The sequence below is a fragment of the Fusarium odoratissimum genome (genome assembly GCF_000260195.1).
Source record: "Fusarium odoratissimum NRRL 54006 unplaced genomic scaffold supercont1.2, whole genome shotgun sequence".
NCBI lineage: Eukaryota > Fungi > Ascomycota > Sordariomycetes > Hypocreales > Nectriaceae > Fusarium > Fusarium odoratissimum.
The window spans coordinates 915,207-935,596 of record NW_022158688.1 but is presented as its reverse complement, the minus strand read 5'-3'; the positions used below and the strand labels follow the sequence as shown (position 1 = coordinate 935,596).

At 49.4% G+C, this 20,390-nt stretch overlaps 7 protein-coding genes across 9 annotated transcripts; 3 read left to right on the top strand and 4 right to left on the bottom strand.

Annotated features, from left to right (window-relative positions):
• Window positions 1-68: 68 nt before the first annotated feature.
• On the bottom strand, window positions 69-3,813 carry FOIG_01960 (uncharacterized protein). Its single transcript, XM_031198988.1, has 3 exons — window positions 2,923-3,813; window positions 2,647-2,847; window positions 69-2,593 (listed from the first exon to the last, which is right to left on the bottom strand). The coding sequence occupies exons 1-3, from the start codon at window positions 3,320-3,322 to the stop codon at window positions 714-716; spliced, it is 2,481 nt and encodes an 826-aa protein (XP_031071025.1). The 5' UTR covers window positions 3,323-3,813; the 3' UTR covers window positions 69-713.
• FOIG_01959 (uncharacterized protein) lies at window positions 2,850-3,859 on the top strand. Its single transcript, XM_031198987.1, has one exon. It carries the CDS (start codon window positions 3,326-3,328, stop codon window positions 3,629-3,631), a length of 306 nt encoding a protein of 101 aa, XP_031071024.1. The 5' UTR covers window positions 2,850-3,325; the 3' UTR covers window positions 3,632-3,859.
• Window positions 3,860-3,891: 32 nt separating this feature from the next.
• Window positions 3,892-5,625, bottom strand: FOIG_01958 (ubiquitin-conjugating enzyme E2 J2). The gene is made up of 3 exons (XM_031198986.1): window positions 5,336-5,625; window positions 5,203-5,282; window positions 3,892-5,145 (listed from the first exon to the last, which is right to left on the bottom strand). The coding sequence occupies exons 1-3, from the start codon at window positions 5,360-5,362 to the stop codon at window positions 4,458-4,460; spliced, it is 795 nt and encodes a 264-aa protein (XP_031071023.1). The 5' UTR covers window positions 5,363-5,625; the 3' UTR covers window positions 3,892-4,457.
• A 148-nt stretch (window positions 5,626-5,773) lies between these two features.
• On the top strand, window positions 5,774-7,840 carry FOIG_01957 (uncharacterized protein). The gene is made up of 4 exons (XM_031198985.1): window positions 5,774-5,895; window positions 5,949-6,068; window positions 6,120-6,306; window positions 6,357-7,840. Exons 1-4 carry the CDS (start codon window positions 5,863-5,865, stop codon window positions 7,592-7,594), a joined length of 1,578 nt encoding a protein of 525 aa, XP_031071022.1. The 5' UTR covers window positions 5,774-5,862; the 3' UTR covers window positions 7,595-7,840.
• A 3,101-nt stretch (window positions 7,841-10,941) lies between these two features.
• On the top strand, window positions 10,942-16,754 carry FOIG_01956 (ATP-binding cassette, subfamily G (WHITE), member 2, PDR). Its single transcript, XM_031198984.1, has 3 exons — window positions 10,942-12,431; window positions 12,584-13,623; window positions 13,671-16,754. Exons 1-3 carry the CDS (start codon window positions 11,753-11,755, stop codon window positions 16,473-16,475), a joined length of 4,524 nt encoding a protein of 1,507 aa, XP_031071021.1. The 5' UTR covers window positions 10,942-11,752; the 3' UTR covers window positions 16,476-16,754.
• A 175-nt stretch (window positions 16,755-16,929) lies between these two features.
• FOIG_01955 (uncharacterized protein) lies at window positions 16,930-17,416 on the bottom strand (the record flags this gene model as incomplete). Its single annotated transcript, XM_031198983.1, has 2 exons — window positions 16,930-17,308; window positions 17,356-17,416. 2 exons carry the CDS (start codon window positions 17,414-17,416, stop codon window positions 17,115-17,117), a joined length of 255 nt encoding a protein of 84 aa, XP_031071020.1. The 3' UTR covers window positions 16,930-17,114.
• Window positions 17,417-17,708: 292 nt separating this feature from the next.
• FOIG_01954 (uncharacterized protein) lies at window positions 17,709-20,235 on the bottom strand. Of its 3 annotated transcripts, XM_031198981.1 has the most exons (4): window positions 20,100-20,206; window positions 19,842-20,022; window positions 18,496-19,756; window positions 17,709-18,446 (listed from the first exon to the last, which is right to left on the bottom strand). In XM_031198981.1, exons 3-4 carry the CDS (start codon window positions 19,265-19,267, stop codon window positions 18,025-18,027), a joined length of 1,194 nt encoding a protein of 397 aa, XP_031071018.1. In that variant the 5' UTR covers window positions 19,268-19,756; window positions 19,842-20,022; window positions 20,100-20,206; the 3' UTR covers window positions 17,709-18,024. The 3 variants fall into 3 exon arrangements, with proteins under 3 accessions (XP_031071018.1, XP_031071019.1, XP_031071017.1); XM_031198982.1 differs by lacking the exon at window positions 19,842-20,022 and having other exon boundaries at window positions 20,100-20,235; XM_031198980.1 differs by having other exon boundaries at window positions 19,842-20,230.
• Window positions 20,236-20,390: the final 155 nt, after the last annotated feature.

The following is a 20,390-nucleotide window of genomic DNA, read 5'->3' as shown; positions in this document are numbered from 1 at the left end:
CACATGAAATTCATCAACACGTTCAACTTTCTGAACTACCCAAAGAGGCTCGACTCCCGATAACACGCCCACTATGCGCATGAAAAAGTCATATCGTCATAAGGTACTTCACATTGAACGCATAAGTCAGTCTGGGGTATCAAACCAGTCGTAAAAAGGCTACCTAATGCTATCTCTCAAATGAGAGACATAACGACGCATACTCCATTTGATGCCGAAACTACCGTCCTTTTTAACTTCCAAAGTCACTATCATTCATCATAACCCCTTCATATCAGTCCAGTCCAGTCTGGTCCAGTTCCAGGCCATTGATGCCAGCCAGACCCAGGACAAGTGAGATTGAACCACCGGTCCTAGCAATATGGAATCATTAAATACTTTTTGTTTTCTTTTTCCTTCCTGTGCCTCCCACCGAAGTTTCCATTCGTTAAAAACATTCCTCGCTTTAAAGCAACCAATGTTGACATGCCCCCAACGCCGTTCATCAACCAAAACTCTCCAAAGAGCATCATATCCTCTCCCTAGTAAGCAGGATCACGGACGCCACCTTTTCATCCCGAAATCAAAAGTACTAGCTTTTGTCGAGAGACTGAGAAATCAGTCTCAGCTTCGTTTGCCATGTTTCTGCATATCGCCCTCCCGATTATCCAGCATCAACATAACCCACAATATCATTCATCAAATTGAAAAATCTGTAGCGTGAACCAGGTTGCTTAGGGGTAAGCTGCTTGAGTGCTTGCTTGAGGGCCCACGAAGGGAACCCAAGTGCGACCAAGGGCTGGGCTCTCTGAAGGTCCAAAAGGCAGAATCTCCTCTCGCCAGCCCAGCGCACTCCAGAGACCGACGTATCTCGGCTCAGGACTGGAAAGCTGTTGGGTGATGACGGCCCAGGCTGTGACCTGGTGGGTCTTGACCAGTTCAACGATCTGAAGCCGACGTCGCTCTCTCTCAGCTACTGTGTCTTTGACCACGCGGTAAACTGCCTCTGCATTTGGCCATCCGTTGGCCTTGTTAGTTGCAGCCTCGAGCAGTGCTTTAAGAGTTTCGAATGGAAGATTAAGGAGAATTCGAGAAAGCACTGCATTGAAAGGAGTTCGTTGCTGTGAACCGCCTGAAGCATCCGAAGCTGGCGAGACCTTGCCGTCAGTCAAAGAAAGGTCGCCGAACTGAATACCAGAAATCTGCTGAGAGAGACGCCCCTTGCCCTTGCCAAGATGCACGGATGTGCCTCGAGCAATGGGTGGGGGCGAGAGCTTGCGGGTAGTGGCGTTACTAGTAAGGGCAGTTTGTGGAAGACGAGCATAGCTCGACGGGTCGGTTACTGAAGTGTCAATCTTGAAAGTAGGACTGGTGTTGCTTGCGATAAAAGAGACGATCTCGTTGAGAATAGCTCGAGATCCATCGCCGTACTTGAACACATCATAAGACCCCTCGTCTCGGTGATCCTCCAAGGCGAACTCCAAGGCCTTCTCAACGGTCTGCCAGTTCAGAAGTTGCACAGCAACCTCGCAACCACGCCGCGTGACCGGATCCCAGCGGAGGAGATGGCCGGCTGCAGCATACGAAAGAGCAAATTCGAAGCGGTCAATCAACTGGTTGTAATCAGCTGCAGCCTGCTTCATGCCCTCAGCAGTAGGGTCCAAGAGTGGCCATCCGTAAAGACAGTGAGCGGCCATATAAAACGGGTTGGAGCGAATCCATTTGCTCTTGGTCTCGAGAACGATGGTGGGAAGAGATGGAACATTGGGGTTAGGTCGGGACTGCTTAGCGATGGCGTTTGCGAGCTCGGCACTGCGAGAAAAGAGGACTCGGTGACCCGGAATGCGAACTGGAGGAGTTCTTTCATCCGCGTATCGAAGCTCCAAAACGCAATCAGCAAATTCGGGAGATCCAAACTGTTGCACCAAATGACCAATCAGACCTTCAGCACCATCCATTGTAGACATCATGTGCGGGGGAGGTCCGGCATTCGGCATCATTCGCGGATACTCGGGACCACCAAACATTCTGCCTGGCTGGTTGGGAGACTGAGTCTCCTCTGGAGCAGGTACGCCATTTCGCGCTGGAGCTGAAGAAAACTGGTTGTAGACACTGCCATCGTCGGGAGGACCTGATGCCTGTGAATCATGATAGCTGTGTGGGGTTGGGGGGCCAAAATTGTTAGGGAAGGGAGGGAAAGAGTCCATCGGTCCATAAGCCATAGTAGGTCTTCCGTAGTTATCGAAAGTAGTAACCGGAACCTGTTCTGCGCCATACGGCATCATAGGGGGGAAGCCGTTGGCACCAGGGGCCATGTAGGGTCGACCATCAGGACCTGTCATACCGGGAGGAGGGGCAATACCACCAGATGGAGGAGCAGGAGAGGAGCTCGTCGAACCGTGGAAAGCGCCGAAATGGATGCTGCCGTTGCTGTGATGAGGCTGGTGCATAGGCGGACCGTTAGGCAGAGGAGCGCGATGGCCACGCATATCGCCGTTCACGTTTGGTCCCATAGGTCGAGCAGCAGGCTGAAAGGAAGGGGGCATCTGGTATCGGCCCGGTGGGACAGCAGAAGGAGGCCGGCCTTTGTTGGGCTTTGAAGGTGGATGGTTGTCTAAATTCGAGTTATGAGTATTTAGAGGGCTTGAAAAAAGTAAGACTGCCTACCAGACAGAGTTTTGATATCGCCCTTGCTTGAAACACCATTGGGCTTCTCGTTCACTCCGGCTGAAACCTTGTCGACTGATCGAGCCTTAACATCGACCTGGTTCTTGGGGGTGGGCTGATCAGAATGGCCTGAGACCATGGGGGTTTTGTGGATGTTCTCGCTATCGTTGATGGTGGTAGGATGTTCAGGACCAGATGCGGCTGCAATGAAAGAAATATGTGTAAGTAAAGGGTCTTGGGGTGCGTCTTGAGAATGGGCACGTCTGAAGCACTTACAGGAAGAAGCCTGGGTGTTGGTCGGGTCAGAAGCGCCGTTCTTTGTTTCTTTGTGAGCGTCTGCCTTTGTTTCGGTCACCTCCTCGGCCTTGGAGGTCGAGGTCGAAGTTCGACTAGCAATTGTGCTTGGAGCCGTAGCCGCAGAATCATCCTTCTTAGCCTCAGCAGACACGTTACCATTTACGTGCTTCACCTTAATGGGTGAGCGCACATCCGGTTCCTGGATCGTGGTGGAGGCAGCAGTCGAAGAAACAGGGACAGCATTGGCACGAGCAGCAGCAGAAGCGGCCTGACGCTTCACATAAGGCAGTGGGATAGCAGGCATGACAGGCTTGGAGGACTGAGAGAGCTTGCTCCCGCCATTTCGGCGAGTCTTCATATTGCCATTTTGGGGCGCCATTTCATGGACGAGATCGTTGACGGTTCGGCGGGGAAGGTATCGGCGGGCGATCAGCTAGCCAGCGCCAGGCCTCAACAGAGGATTCGGAGGGAGGGGGGCTCTACGGATCTAGAGGAAGAGGCATGGAGAGCAGACGTCTTCGTTTTAACTAAGAGCCCTTTTGTCGATTCTGGGCTGAAGGGTAAGGTAGTGGCCGTGGATCGGAGGCGAACTGGCGATGCACTAGAAATGAGGGTCCGGTTGCAGCTGTTTGTGCGGAGAGCAAGAGCTCAAGTAGGAGCGGATTTCGATGACGGGTGTGTATCGTAAGGAGGGTGAATTAAGGAATGAAAGGCAACAAACCACAGGGCTTAGAGAGGATAAGGTGCTGTAGCAGGTGATGAATAGGGAGAATTATGCTGTGAGAATTTCACCAACCTGGAAACCCGGATGATGATGATGTCGAGGAGGTGCTTCCAACGGCTTCCAAAGGATGGAGACAAGTCCCAAGGTAACAAAAATTGGGGCTTTCGTCACAATTTTTCTTGTAGGTAGACCAGACCTCAGACCTCCCCGCCATGCCGTAGGTGCCCGCGTTAAGACTTGCGCTAAACTTCAGGGGCCTCGAGTGGGCTAGCGCAGCCAACAATACTCCCGCCCGCCGGATAGTAACCAACAAATAAAGGTTGAGCTTCTGCAGTGAACAGTCATCAGCCGGCTTCCGACATTTAACTCTGATTGTAGCCTTGTTTGAGGGTTACGATAGGCTGGGCTTGTTGTTTGTCTACGGAACTTATGCTAGTTGCCTATCAAAAGCACAGCTGCCTGCTTGTTTCTGCTTGACTTTGCTTGCGTCAACTGATTCTCGCGGACGGATATACACTTAATACAAGGAGCATTGTGGCATGTTGGTCTACCTGTTTGATGTATTAGAGTCTCTATCCGATAAATCACAACCGATGCAGGCGATTGAGCTGATGACAATCAAATTGAAACCCATCAAGTAAACGCTCATTGAATGCCCTGAAACGCCATATCGAGACGTGAGTCCTGATATCTGGCTTGTTAACCTATTGCGCCCGCCAGTCCGCCAGTAATAAAACAAAAGCTAGAATTAGATGAACATGAAGCCCCTCAGGAATAGAACTCTCCCCAATCATTCATCTCCGCTAACGAGTCTAGCGACAAGGACGTAGAAGAAGATAGCCGCACCAGCAACAAGAAGTTTGTTGCGATAGATCCACCCTGTGCTCGCATCTCTTTGTTGGTTGACCACATCAACAACGGCTTGTGTTTGATGACCGCTAGTCCCTGAAATACCAAGCTGAGGTCGACAGGATCCGCTGTTATCAGCATCTAATCGTGTACCGGTGACAGGGTCAACCTTGTTCTTGGTCATCCACTCCCAATTCTCAGCATCCACCTCTGGCCACTCTGTTCGAAACTTGGCGCCGCCGTCACCAGCCTTGATGTTGCCCTTCTGGACAGGGCCTGTCTTGTTGTGTGTGCCATTACCAGTCGAGTTCCACCAGCGTGATCGAGCGGCGAGGGAGCGTCGTTCGGCGGCAGTGCTGGAAACGGAACCGGTCGTCATCTCTTCGCTTGTCATGAATGAGAGAAGGCCGATTAGGATAGTTGAAACTTCCCATGCGGGGTTAAAAGACTTCGGGTGGAAATCGGAGATGGACAGACATAGTCGCGACGAAGGCTGGAATCGACCGGACGGAGTGTGCATGCGAATGGCGGGAGGAGCAAACGGATAGTTTGGGGGGAACATGAGAGTGCCCCAATACTGACCGCCATGATAAGGAGTGTCTTCAGGACCGGTAATGATGTAGTGCCATCTGAGTTGTGTTAGCAAAGTCGACTCGCGACCGAATGTTGGGCGTGACGTAACATACTCAAGGATGTTGGATTCGGATGGATGAGCGACAATGTAAGGAGGAGGGTTCTCTGAAATGGTTTTATATTCGCGTGTCAACTATCCAATAATTAGTATTGCACATTCAAAGTGGTGGGAGTAGAAGTGCATACACGCTTGGTGGCGCCTTTGCTAGCCATGCTGACGATCTGAATGTGTTGGGCTTAGAAGTTGACAAAGAGAACGGGACAGATTGCGGGTCGCGTGAGTAGAATCGAGGTTGAAGGAATTAGCGAATTAAAGGAAAGGAACGAGTGTTTATGAAACTCGGGTGAACTGAAAGAGAAGATTCTCTCTAAAAACTCAAAAGCAGCGATATCTTATGCTTGAGCGCAAATGAAGAGTGTATAAGTTGAGATGAATGGAGAGGAACGCAGGAGGAGGCACCCTTTGCCAGGCACAGCGGTCCCGCTAGGTCCGGATAGTTTGTGGCTGTGTATCACATGCCATCCTATGACGACGTTGAAGCGCCACAGCTTTGAGCCACAGGTCTCGGGTCCACACCCGCGGGAGCTCGGGAAGTACGTACCGGCGATTAATTGGAAGCTGGGCTGTCAGGGTCCAGTTGGTGGTCCGATACTCTTTAAATCGACATCGTGAGGCTATTGCAAGCAAAAACTCGGCTCTTGAGCTACCCAAAATGGCTGCAATTCCTGGGTCAACCGGGGGTCCGGTAATTCCATCCCACCATTGAGACACGAGGAGCGATCATCTAACATGAAGCAGTCCATGGACCCCTTTAACAAGCTTCATTCCGACACCGGTTCTTTGTTGCATGAAGCAGAATCGAAGCCCGAATTCCAAAAAGAGCAAGATGAAGCCAAACAACGGCGTCTGGCTCAGGTGGTATGTTCTCTTATCGATCCGAGCTTCAGATCATTTGTTAATTTTGTGCAGATTGGTGACCAGCAACTGGCGCCCATGACGATCAACGAGCTTCGAATCCACGGTGCGGTCAACACACGAACAAATTTCCTCGATCCCATTTTCCAACCCCTCATTGCCGATGCCTCGAACGCAAGCTCGACTGTTGGCGATGTCATCACCAGTCTCCGTATCGCAAGCAACAAGCTCGATGGCCTACGTATGATTTCCAGTAGCCCTCACCGTAACACCAAATTAACTGATCTATAGAAATATTCCAACCTCAACCCGAGGTCTACCTGACCTCTGCCCAACAGACCGATCCTTCTACCTCCCCCACCGATGTGAACGTTGATATCCGAGTCAAGGAGCTGTCTCGATTCAAGCTCCAAACTGGTACCGACGTTGGCAATGGAGAGGGATCCGCTTATGGTTCGCTATTATGGCGAAACATGTTTGGTGGTGCTGAGATGTTGACGCTTAATGCAAAGGCTGGTACACGTACACGCTCAGCTTATAGCGCCACCCTTACCGCACCTGTCAAGAGTAACCCCGATATGAGGTTGTCGCTCGAGGGTGTGGCTTCAGCCGCTGAAAAGCCATGGGCTTCTCATGAGGAGGTCCTTAAGGGTGGTACACTGCGATTTTCGTGGCTGAACCAACAGCGCGATACACAGTCCGTTGAGTATTCAGGCATCTGGAGGCAAATTACTGGTTTGGCCGAAAACGCCAGCCCAACAGTCCGCGCAGATGCTGGTGACTCTATCAAGAGCTCTATCAAGCACACATTCTACAGGGAAAGGCGTGATAACCCTCAACTTCCTCAGAGCGGATACATGCTCCGATCTGGACTTGAGGTAGCTGGTCTTGGCCCTCTCGCTGGTGATGTTGCCTTTTCAAAGGGTGAGGTCGAAGTCGGTGGTGCTGTCCCAATTCCTTTGCCAGGCATTCGTGAGCGAACAGGAATCTCGATTGGTGGTGGATTGAGACTAGGTTTGCTTTGCCCGTTGCCTCTTGGTTATGAGTTTGGTGGAAAGCTCCGCCCTACTCGTATTAACGATCGCTTCCAACTTGGAGGACCAACAGACGTCCGAGGCTTCAAGCTCGGAGGTCTTGGCCCCCATGATGGTTCTGACTCTGTCGGAGGCGATGTCTTTGCTGCTGGCAGTGTCAACATGCTTCTTCCCGTTCCCTACAAGGGACCCGATTCCGGTCTACGATTCCAGCTCTTTGCTAATGGTGGTCGTCTCGTTGCTCTCAAGGACAGCAAGAAGTCCTCCAGCAGTGGTTCCACGCAGGAGCTGTCCGGGACAGCTGTCCGAAATGGCATGGTGAACGCAGTTGGTGAGCTTTTCAACGGTGTTCCCAGTGTTGCTGCTGGTGTTGGTCTTGTTTATGCTCATCCTGTTGCTCGTTTCGAGCTGAACTTCAGTTTGCCTTTGGCTCTGAGGAAAGGAGAGGCTTCAACGAAGGGGCTACAGGTCGGCGTGGGAATCAACTTTTTGTAAAAACATAGATATCCTTATGACTGAAATACCACTCTTGCGTTTCAAATTTGCAGTTCAAATGCCAAACTATTGCTGTTCCTGGGGACTGGTAATGAATTGCTCTTGTGATCCTTTGTGGTATTTCAGTAGATAGCTCACATTCGCCCCTCTATGTTTCAGAACATCTCCATTCAATAGACATATCAGGGCTTATAATCGAATAAGTGCATTCAAATGACACGTCGAGGGAGAAGTCACATGTCCTAGAAGTATTCATGTATCTCGCTTCTCAGTTCCAACACAGACAAGCTGTTGTAAGTAGGAACTCACACAAAACGTACAGGTTATCAGACCTTCAGCTTTATAAAATGCCTCGGTGTTAATTGCTAAACCATGGTATTTATTCGTAACAACTTCCGACGGAGTTTCCATAGCTATGAAGTGAACTTTTGGATGGGTTTACAGGATATACTCAACGTCTTGTTCAGTCGCGGCCCTTATTGCGCCTTAAACAAACGACTGTCTTGCTTAAATGAATTGTAAATAATCAAGAACAGAAGTTTAAGTGGATGACATTCTTCTGGCCAGAAGTACTTCTGTTATAGACAGATTTGGCGTTGAGTAGCTCTAGGTTAGCTAGATGTTTCAAGATGAGAAACGAAACACGTTCTTATGAAGTTTCACGTATATGTATGTATGCATATATATTTGCTGTTTCTATATTGGATCAGATATCTTATTAAGGTGTGATTTTAAGTTTGGTGTGTCTCTGTGGTTTGTTATGATATCTCGTGGAAACATCGAGATAATGAGTTACGTTCAGGTTTGCAGGATATTGCTACCAAAACATGGTTAACATCAAACACGACCTCAGTTCTCCAGGTCCATTTTACACGGATGAGAAAATGATACAATCGCAGCATGTAGTTAAGAAATCTTGTCAATTGTTGTGGTTTTGAACAAGATACTACACCATGCCCAACTTTACAAAACACCACCTCCACCACCAAACTGTCAATAGGCCCGTCACAAGAATCTTGGCTGAAAGTCCTTTTCACTTACTTCTCAGAAAACCTTTGGGTTCGCCATTATGTTTCCATCACTCAGCTGTTTGTCTTTCTGCAGACTGTAACGCGCTATATTGGGTCTTCGTCAATTTATCACGGACAACACAAGATGTCCATATAAGTCTCCGAAGGATTCAACCCGGAAACTTTTAATAAACAGCCAAAATACCATGACAGCACACGCATTCACACTGAACACATCCTGCAGTAAGCACACACGCGGCCAATGGCTTACGGATGAACATTATCCGGTCAGCTTCTTACCCCTGCATTGTCCACCTGCAATTCAATCACAGCGTAAGACAAAGACGTATCAGCAATGTTTAAAATCTTATGGCTTGGCACTAGCATGCGCAGCTTCCGTGTTATTGAGCACATTGGAGCACATTCACGATGCGGAGCGGACTTTGTAGTGGACCTCATTAATGATCAACCAAGCCCTTGCTTGAGGAACGTTGGGCCTGCAGGGACCGTTTAATGGTGTAAGATTTGAGGGTCTTTTCATCTTACGGTCGCAAAAGTCGCTTTCGGATTCGTGGCGCGTGGTGTGAGGTGTAATTAGACGTATGGGTCTTGACATTCCGTTGTACCATGGGTTTCAGTCAGAGATTGAGGTTGAGATGGCAGAATGGTTATGAAGTTTCAGATGAAAATTCGAGGTTGTATTTGCCTTTTAGAGCCGATGAAGATCGGATATAAACTCGGTTGTGGCCAGAAGTTGAGTGCCAAGGTAACAATGGACAGGAAATGAGACATGATCGTCAAGCGTGATCGGATCTCGATTGTACCGATCAAAATAGAGTTATCTAGAAATAATTTCTATTGCGACGTTTGAACATGCATCAAGATATCAAGGTACCCAAATCTTGCCAAGCCATGTTTGCTCAACTTGGGGATGAATATCAGATCTAAATAGGCTTATTTGCGACTCGCTGCTCCCAAAACACGCTACATCGTTGAAGAAACTTGCTCACATGCTCCCCGGTCACTAGCCACAAGAAGCAAAACCATCAATTTTTAGCATTCGCCAGGAAGCAAGAAAACCCTGCTTGATATATACGCGTAGGTTCGATTGCAACAGAAGACGCAGCCATCACTGCTGCAGTCTCATCAAGGATCGCAATCACCCCACAATAGTAACAAAGGGGTCAAAATTGACTCAGCAACTGAAAAAAAGCCCTTGACATTTCAAGCTGACTAGCGGGCCGTGTGGACGGGGGGCGGACGGGCTGTCGGGTCCTTGGAAGACCCCGATAGAAATACGGAGTAAGCTCAAGCTACCACTAACAACGAACATTAGCCGTGCGTTGGTGTTTATCGATGGATCTGATCAACAACGAGAATCCTGGCGCTGACGGCCAAGCTTTATGAGAATTAACCATCCTGTCGGATCGTTTGGCGAGAAGAAAAAGGCTCAGATAAAAGGGAGTGTATTTTCCGGCACAGAACTCGAATACGTGAGACTGTCACCACCAACATAATTGCGCATTGTCCAATCAGAGGCGTCTTACCGGGGGATCTTCCCATCCGCTGTAACGTGTAATTGGCTATCGGCCGACGGGTTTTTGCAACGACCCGAATGATGAATACGCGGTTTCGCAACCTGTTTGAAGTTGGGATATGAAAACAAAGTTTTTTATCTTTGCGGAGAAGATCGGAGAGATCTGTCCTTGTTTGAAATAACAGTTTCTGATCACCGCTCCTTACAAGGGGAGATAATATTATCATACAGATCTTGTAGGGCTCTTGGTGGATAAGTAAGCGCGACAAATAGGGTTTGATGCAGAGTGGTAGAAGATGAGATTAGCTGTGTTAGTCGAGATAGAGTTCTCCAGTGTCATGTTTCAAGAGAGGGTCGGATGCGAATATTCAAGAACCAATACTGACCGTTTGATGATCACCAGAAAGTCGAATTCTGATGGTTGTGGCTTAGGTGAGCCTCTAACGCAATGTTAAATCATAATGGCTCACGGTTACGCTACCAGTCAGAATCATTTCTATGCGAGTGTAATACGACGAATAACATGGCATCCAGGGGTACGAGCACTAGGAGCGCGGAGTTAGTAGTGGGGCATGTATGCAATTCGCTGCCATTCCCGGGATCATCTCTCGCTTAAATGGCCTGGAGTGTCGGAGTTTGAAGGTACCCGTTATCCGCCAAGAATTGTCTCTCACCCTCACTCTCAGACGCTGTGAACAAGCACTGTGATGATTTGACTCAACAGTGCACCCCTCTATGATTGCCTAAATTGTCATTGCGTATCGGGTCGGGTTGTTGGTAGTGTGCGAAAGGGCAAATTGTTTCTTATGCCGGCGAGATGAAGAGGCGTAGTGGATAAGAGCTGCGGACTCTGTTACGGCGTTGACACATTGACGAGTATGATCAACTGTTGCGGACTGAAAACTTGGAATATCATGGCGATATCTTGAGTCAGTTTGAGTGTGAAAGCGAAGAAAAGAGGTTAAATACAGCAATCGCTAGAGAGTGAGGCACTTGGAGCGGCCGCCAGTAAATCGTTGACAGCCAACCCAGTGAGAAACAACCCCTACAGAGGCTTGCAGCCGCACCCGCTTGCACTTCCAAAAAGCTGCGCTAGAATTACCTACCTAGCTGGACGTGTACACCCCTTGTCGTCTACACTTCAGTTTCGGGCTTAGCCGACAGGTGGACCTTTGCTTGGACGATCCACGCGAGTTTATCTCCATCCATCTGTTAGGTTAGCTTACCGACGGAGGACATGACGAACTGAGAGAGTGAGAGCTCGTTCATATTTTACATATTCTCCTGACCTCCCTCCTGTTTTGTTTTGCATTGTCCAGGGTCCTCTTTCTTACACGCCTCTTTTACGGGACTGCTTACTCCCTTGTGATCGGCTGTCTATTCATTGTCGATCCTTAATACCTACCTTTTAATCCCTTTTCTTTTCTTGTCGTTTTGTTTGAATTGGTCTCCATCAATACTCGACTACCAATTCGCATATTAAACAACGTTCCACACTCAACTCACAACCCCGATACGAGATACGAAATCCTGCAGTCACTGGGGTAACACTGACCAACCTCGAAACTCAATTGCGAGAATCCCAAGTAGATTCGGCCGTCACAATTCATCATGTCGGCGCTCTACGGGATCAACGCTAATAACGACGCCACTGCTGCAAGGCAGGGTGCTCCAGGCGCAGGCTCAACTGGTAACAATGTGCCTGCGGCTGACAAGCACACCGACGACGAAGCGATCAACGAGAAGCCCTCATCATCACCTGCCGACACTTTAGGTAAAGATGAGGAAGACGAAGATTCAGAGATGGAGCGAAGAACCTCTATTGTTCAGGCCCTCGCTCGCTCTTATTCGCATGCCTCTGGTACTCACCCCAATGGACAGAATCCTTTCCAGGCCGGCGAGGATTCACCTCTTAACCCCAACTCTCCCAACTTTAACGCTCGCGAATGGGCAAAGTCTGTCGTGGAATTAGTTCACCAGGACGGCGCTGGTTTCCGATCTGCTGGTGTTTGCTACCAGAACCTCAATGTTTACGGTTATGGCGGTGCTAGCGATTACCAGGGCGATGTCGCAAACGTGTGGCTCTCTCTGAGCGACCTCGTCGGAAGAGTCACTGGTCGCAAGCGACAGCGCATTGATATCTTGCGCAACTTTGATGGTGTTGTGCACAAGGGCGAAATGCTTGTCGTCCTTGGACCTCCTGGTGCTGGTTGCTCCACCACGCTCAAGACCATCGCTGGTGAACTCAACGGTATCTACGTCGATGAGGGGTCTTACTTCAACTACCAAGGTGAGTCGAATTGCAACTTTCGCACAAAAGGGGTGTTTTGGTTCCACGAGACTCGATGATTTGTTGCGATCAGCAACGGGCTTGTCGCGTGCAACACAACTCGTACCTACATGCGCCCAAGTAACCAGTATCTCTAACATAATGTGCCACAGGTATGACCGCCAAGGAGATGCACTCCCACCACCGCGGTGAGGCTATCTACACCGCCGAGATTGATGTTCATTTCCCTATGCTGTCTGTTGGCGATACCCTCACATTCGCTGCCCGAGCTCGACAGCCCCGTCAGCTTCCCCAGGGCTTGAACAGAAACGACTTTGCTGATCACCTCCGAGATGTCGTCATGGCTATGTTTGGTATCTCTCACACCGTCAATACCCGCGTTGGTAACGAGTATATCCGTGGTGTCTCGGGTGGTGAGCGCAAGCGTGTTACCATTTCTGAGGCAGCCTTGTCTGGTGCTCCTCTGCAGTGCTGGGATAACTCAACTCGAGGTCTCGACTCCGCCAACGCCATCGAATTCTGCAAGACTCTCCGTCTTCAAACCGAGCTTTTCAACAACACCGCTGTTGTGTCCATCTACCAATCGCCTCAGAGTGCTTATGACCTGTTTGACAAGGCCACCGTCATCTACGAAGGTCGACAAATCTTCTTTGGCCGCGCTGACGCTGCTAAGCAGTACTTTATTAACCTGGGTTTCGAGTGCCCTGCTCGCCAGACCACCCCTGATTTCCTCACTTCCATGACTGCTCCTAACGAGCGAATTGTTCGTGATGGTTTCAAGGGCAAGGTTCCTCGAACCCCTGATGAGTTTGCGACCGCTTGGAGAAACAGCGCCGAGTACAAGGCTCTGCAGGCTGAGATTGAGGACTACAAGGTCGCTCACCCCATTAACGGCCCCGACGCCGAGGCTTTCCGTGCTTCTAAGCAGGCTCAGCAGGCTAAGCGACAGCGCGTCAAGTCTCCCTACACTCTCTCCTACTCCCAGCAGATTCAGCTGTGTTTGTGGCGTGGATGGCTGCGACTCAAGGGTGATCCGGGTATCACTGTTGGCTCTCTTATTGGTAACTTCGTTATGGCTCTTATTATCGGTTCCGTCTTCTACAACCTGGATGAAACTTCAAGCAGTTTCTTCCAGCGTGGTGCTCTCCTGTTCTTTGCTGTTTTGATGAACGCTTTCGCAAGTGCTCTCGAGGTAAGCTTTACTCCAATCTCACTCTTGACCAATACTGACAGTTTCAGATTCTGGCCCTGTACGCGCAACGTCCAATTGTTGAAAAACATAGTCGTTATGCATTATATCATCCGTCTGCAGAAGCTATATCTTCGATGCTGTGCGACATGCCGTACAAAATCGCCAATACGATCGTCTTCAACATTACGCTTTATTTCATGACAAACCTCAAACGCGAGCCAGGGGCCTTCTTCTTCTTCATTCTCATGTCTTTCGTTGTGGTTTTGGTCATGTCCATGATCTTCCGTACCATTGCGTCTGCTACTCGCAGTTTGTTCCAGGCTCTTGTCCCCGCCGCCATTCTCATTCTGGATCTTGTCATCTTTACTGGTTTCGTCATTCCAAAGCGTTATATGCTTGGATGGTGCAAATGGCTATACTGGATCGACCCAATCGCCTATGCTTTCGAGGCTGTCGTCGTCAACGAATTCCACAACCGAGACTACACTTGCAACGAGTTCGTTCCTAACCCTTCGGTTCCCGGATATGCCGATGTTGCATCGGAGAACCGTGTATGCAGTGCTGTTGGTGCTGAACCTGGACGAGCTGCAGTGAACGGTGACCGCTACGCCGAGCTGCAGTTTGGATACAGATGGGAGAACCGCTGGCGCAACTTTGGTATCGTTATCGCATGGATCGTTCTCTTCACTTTCACCTACATGGTTGCTGCTGAACTCGTTTCCGAGAAGAAGTCCAAGGGTGAAGTCTTGGTCTACCGACGCGGTCACAAGCCTGCTGCCGTTGCCAATGCTGAGAAGAAGCATAGCGACCCTGAGGCTGCTATGGCTCACATTGGTCCCGTTGTCACTGCTGAACGCACTCGAAGCCGAACCAACAAGGATGGCGGTATGCTCCAGGAACAGACCTCAGTCTTCCAGTGGCATGATGTTTGCTATGAGGTCAAGATCAAGGACGAAACCCGTAAAATTTTGGATCACGTCGATGGTTGGGTCAAACCTGGTACCCTGACAGCCCTTATGGGTGTTTCTGGTGCTGGTAAAACCACTCTGCTTGATTGTTTGGCCGACCGTACTTCTATGGGTGTTATCACAGGCGAGATGTTGGTCGATGGTAACCCTCGAGACATGTCCTTCCAGCGCAAGACCGGTTATGTTCAGCAACAGGATCTCCATCTTCAGACCTCGACAGTCCGAGAGGCCCTCAACTTTAGTGCCCTCCTGCGCCAGCCCGCTCACGTCCCCAGGCAGGAGAAGCTCGACTATGTGGAACAGGTTATCAAGCTTCTCGATATGGAAGAATATGCCGATGCCGTGGTTGGTGTTCCTGGTGAAGGTCTCAACGTCGAGCAACGTAAGCGTCTTACTATCGGTGTCGAACTTGCTGCCAAGCCTCCTCTGCTGCTCTTCGTCGACGAGCCTACATCTGGTCTCGATTCTCAAACCTCTTGGGCTATTTTGGATCTTCTTGAGAAGTTGACAAACGCCGGCCAAGCCATTCTCTGCACTATTCATCAGCCCTCTGCCATGTTGTTCCAGCGTTTCGATCGACTCCTGTTCCTGGCTAAGGGTGGCAAGACTGTCTACTTTGGTGATATCGGCGAGAACTCCAAGACCATGACCAGCTACTTTGAGCGTTACGGTGGACACGCCTGCCCCCCTGAGGCTAACCCTGCTGAATGGATGTTGGAAGTTATTGGTGCTGCTCCCGGATCTCACACCGAACTCGACTGGTTCCAGACCTGGCGCGACAGCCCCGAATATCAGGAAGTCCAGGCTGAACTCGAGCGTATCAAGCGTGAGAAGCAGGGTGTTGAGGATACCGACGTCGATGACGGTAGCTACCGCGAGTTCGCTGCTCCCTTCATGGTCCAACTCAAGGAAGTCCTCTTCCGTGTTTTCCAACAGTACTGGCGTACTCCCGTTTACATCTACTCCAAGGCTGCTCTCTGCTCTCTCGTCGCTCTCTTCATCGGTTTCGTCTTCTTCCGAGCCCCCAACAGTATCCAGGGTCTTCAGAACCAGATGTTCGCCATCTTCAACTTGCTCACTATCTTCGGTCAACTAGTACAACAGTCTATGCCTCAATTTGTCATTCAGCGTTCCCTCTACGAGGTTCGTGAGCGTCCTTCCAAGGTTTACTCATGGAAGATCTTCATGCTGGCGCAGATTATCGTTGAATTGCCTTGGAATAGTTTGATGGCTGTTATCATGTTCTTTGGCTGGTACTACCCTGTCGGTCTTTACAACAACGCTGCTGACGCCGGTCAAACTACCGAACGCGGTGCCCTTATGTTCTTGTTACTGTTGGCTTTCCTCATCTTTACCGCTACTTTCTCGACTATGATCATTGCTGGATTCGAAACAGCTGAGGGTGGTGCCAACGTTGCTAACCTGCTGTTCATGCTCTGCCTGATTTTCTGTGGTGTCCTCGCTCCCAAGGGAACTCTGCCCGGCTTCTGGAAGTTCATGTACTACGTGTCCCCGTTCACATATCTAGTCGGAGGCATGTTAGCAACAGGTGTCGCCAATACGGAAGTCACCTGCGCCAGCAACGAACTCGTACCCATCACACCACCCAACGGTTCAACCTGTACTGAGTACATGGGTGACTATATCAAGGCTGTCGGCGGTTACTTCGTTGACCCCGATGCCACCTCCAACTGCGAGTTCTGCACTGTCCAGTACACCAACACATACCTCGCCGGCGTCAACATCGACTATGCCGACCGATGGCGCAACTTTGGTCTTCTGTGGGTGTACATCATCTTCAACATGGGTGCTGCGCTGTTCATCTACTGGCTTGCGCGTATGCCTAAGAAGAGCTTCAAGAAGAAGACCACCAAGAAGGAGTAAAAAAAGAAAAAGAAATTGGAAAAAATGAATTTCTTGTACTGGGTATAAGACTGGAGGGTTTTTGTTATTTACTAGAACTTGTGAGGGTGTTGAGCCTTTGCATATAGACGGCATGGCATTGCCGAACATGTACATACGAGTTTTTACTAGACACTGTAATATGATGGACACAGATGTGGGATGGAGGAAGGATACCCATACCCCTTTCAATGAACTTTTCTTAAAATCTTTGGCCCCTTTGATCGAGGTGTGATGTCTGTATATTGTTTCTGACCCAAGCACCCTATCATTTTGAGTAGGATGAGGATAGGGCTCCTAACATCTCAGTTGCAGACTGTCTTCCACTCAACGTCTGAAGAACTATTGAGTCTTCATACCAACCAAACCGAAGTTACCTTAAGAGCTGGGTTCCTCAAATGGTTGATAGTCGCCTATAAACTTGCGATCTACCCCTGCCGGCTCAGACCCAATGCCACAATCACGAAGATCAGAAGAGCGAAAGGCAGTAACATTTGCCTTCCCAGTCCTCCAAGCCTGTCCATCTGTGAGCGATTCAAAAGTCTCATAGTCAGTTGCGAACCCCGATAATGCGTAGTCCAGGACAAGCATTGCCTGGCGGCGGCCCTCATATTTAAGTATTCAGCACGTATAGCACAATGGAGAATGTGGCCCGCTGACGCCTTCATAGCCCGCGATCGCAATGGGCAGGTTCTTCAGAGACTCCCAGCCCATATAATTGATAACGTTGTCTTTATCTTCACTCCAGCATGCCAAGTCTTCGACGGGCATTTCTTCCTCCCACATGTAATCCCATTTTCCCGCGATAGTTGTGACTATAACGGTGAGCAACAAGTCAAACAGAAGGATGTTTTGTGGTTACCAATTCTTGCAGCCGTTAGAGAAAGCAAAGACGCAATCCTGATAATTTCAGATATCTGCATTTTGAAATAATAGGAAGTGAAGAAGGATTTGGGAGAAGGCTGGTAGAGAACGGAAGGCCGGCATCAAAATCTGGAAAGATATAATGAACTCTACTAAATTACCCTTGCTACAAATATCTGGTTGATAGGATGCATTTCATGGTTTTTGTTGGTTGTTGGTTGTGATTCTTGGTCTAGACCAGTACACCCAGGATATTCCACTGTGCTCGTACGTGCTTCTCGGAAAAGAATGCCGAGCATGGTTGATTATATTTTGTCAGAAAATATGAGTCACAATTCCTCCTCGATGCTCTCGGAAAAAACACAAGAATTCTTGTTAGTATGGGCCGTTGTAGTGATTGAAGGTGAGTGTAGTCATGACAGGTGAGAGTGAGTCGAGGATTGCATAGACAAACAGCTCTTTAATGATATCACCAGTTCTTCACTTCTTGCACAGAAAAAGTCCTTATAGGAGCACACAAGCCTAATAGCATTCAAAGTGCTATGGCGGTCATTCATCTTTCTTTTCGACACCACGTTCAACACCACGCTATGCAACAGTCACTCCCAAATCCCCAAGCCTATGTACAACTTTTCTGTTCTTTTACAACTTTTTAAAACATCAACTTTTAAGCCTTGCCAGGCCAGATCTCCTTAGCGACATCGTTGACAAGCTTGAGCTTGGCAAACATCTTCTCCTCAGTCATACCCTCAGCGCCGACAGCGACACTAGCGAAACCGCACTGAGGGCTGATGCCAACCTGCTCAAGGGCCTCGTCAAGACTGCGACCCTGACCATCAGCGATGATCTTGGCAGCGTCGAGCACGCGGTGCTTGATGACCTGGGCATCCTCGAGCTCGGGCTCCTTGGTGGTGATGACACCGAGGACGACGTTCTTGTGCTTGGGGAGGAAGCGAAGGGGCTCGAAACCACCGGAACGAGGGTTGTCGTACTCGAGGAAGAAGGTGTCGTAGTTGAGGACGGTGAAGAACTTCTCGGCGATCTTCTCGTATGAACCCTCGCTGAAGTGCATAGACTTGGAGAAGTTTCCTGTGGCGTGTAAGTGAGTGGATCCGATGTCATTAAGTGAGAAACAAACCTCTGCAGACGTGAAGTCCAACGTGGAGACCCTCAGGTCGGTCGGCAATAGCATCGTTGTGAGCCTTGAGGTAAGTGTCGAACAGCTTGTCAGGATCAACACCCTCATCCCTCAGAGACTGAAGCATCTCATCGGAGCAGAAGTAGGCAAGGGTGGGGTCGTCGATCTGGATGTTTCGCACGCCCTCATCGTACAAAGTCTTGAACTCCTGACGGTAAGCCTTGGCCAAATCGGCAAAGAAGTCCTCATCATTAGAGTAAGCCTCAGGGCTGTAGCACTTTCCAGAGGCAAGTCGCAGGTGGAAATAGCAAGGAGGAGGCATGGTGAACTTGCACTCAGCCCACTGCTCGCGAGGAACACACTCGCGGAGCATCTTCCAGTTCTCGAGGTAAGGGCTCTTCTTGTACTCGATCTTGGACTCGCAAAGAGCAGCCATGGGATACTGCTTACCAGCCTTCTTCAGCGCAGCGATGGGAGGCGCAGAGAGACGGACAAGATCCCAGGGAACAGGCTCAACTTCGCGGAAACCACCTAGACGCTCAAAGAATCCAGAGAAGTAGTACTTGCGGTCAAACTCGCCGGAAGAAATAGCGCGAACTCCATGCTCCTGCTGCTTCTTCACGATATCGGCAATAGCAGCCTTTTGCGTCGCAGCAAGCTGCTCAGCAGTGACCTGGCCGGCATCGGCTTGCTCCTGGGTGCGAGATAGCGCCTCAGGGCGGATGAGAGAGCCGATGTGGTCGGCGTGGAAGGGGAGCTTTGTGACAGTCATTTTTGAGCGCGAGGAGAGTCAATTGAGCGGTTTCATGGCTGCGGGAGTAGCCATCATGGCTCTTTTTATCATGGGCATGATGACATGGGGTATTTCCCCAAGCAAAGCCGGGCCAATCAATGGTCCAATGATGACTGCGTTGAGAGTAGCATGTCTCCATATGACCCCTCCCCCTCCGCAGATCTTCGGTTGATGGACACGGCTGTTGAGATGAGGGTTAGGGTTACGATGTTTGGAGTTCATGTCATGATCATGAATAGAACAGAAGAGGTAGAACATATGAATTGTCTAACAAATTTTGGCTTGACAGCGCAAGGCAAGAAAGGCATATGGTTGAGCATGGACCAATATGGCAACCCAGCAGGTGGCCGACATGGGCGTGTCACCAAGGAGTCTCGAAGAATGGTAACGACAGGCAAGGCGCAAATGGCCTTCGCAATAACTGCTCATGACATCTCGGCTCGTGTGTTTGATTGATGTGCCTAAAGCCTGAAGTCTGTCAGTCATGATGAAAAGGAGAGAAGTCAGTCTGTAAGTTCAACTGCTACAGGGTGAGAAAACAGATGATGCTTACATTACCACTATCAATGTTGATGTTATTGATAAGAATTGTTTTGTTCCAAAGGAAACAGGGGCAACAATCCTTTTCAAAGCCTAGGAACGACAATGTCCAAGCAACTAACCAAGGGGCAAAGTCTCGTGTCTCACTCGAAGCATACCGCAATACCAAGGCCTGCAACATTTCACGTGTGTTTCTTCTACATTTCAGTAGTCTCATTGAGATCGGACCCAAAAGTGCTAGATCGTACAAAAGAAAAAGAAAAGAACTTACTAACACTGAATATGTGAGACTATCCAAGCAAGGGAGCAAGATTGACCAACCCAAAAGACAAAACAATGCATCTCTCCCTTACTGAGCCTTGGCACAATGAGATGACTTTAGCTGCACGTCAAATAAGAAAGTTTAACGTCCGTCACCCAAAGACTGGCCACCCCCACAGACCGGCCACCTTCCTTTTAACCCAGCCACCCAATTTATATATACTTTAAACAGTCACAACTCTACCAATTTAATTCCAATTAATTTCAAACTAACGCCAATCAATTCAGAATGCCTTCTTTT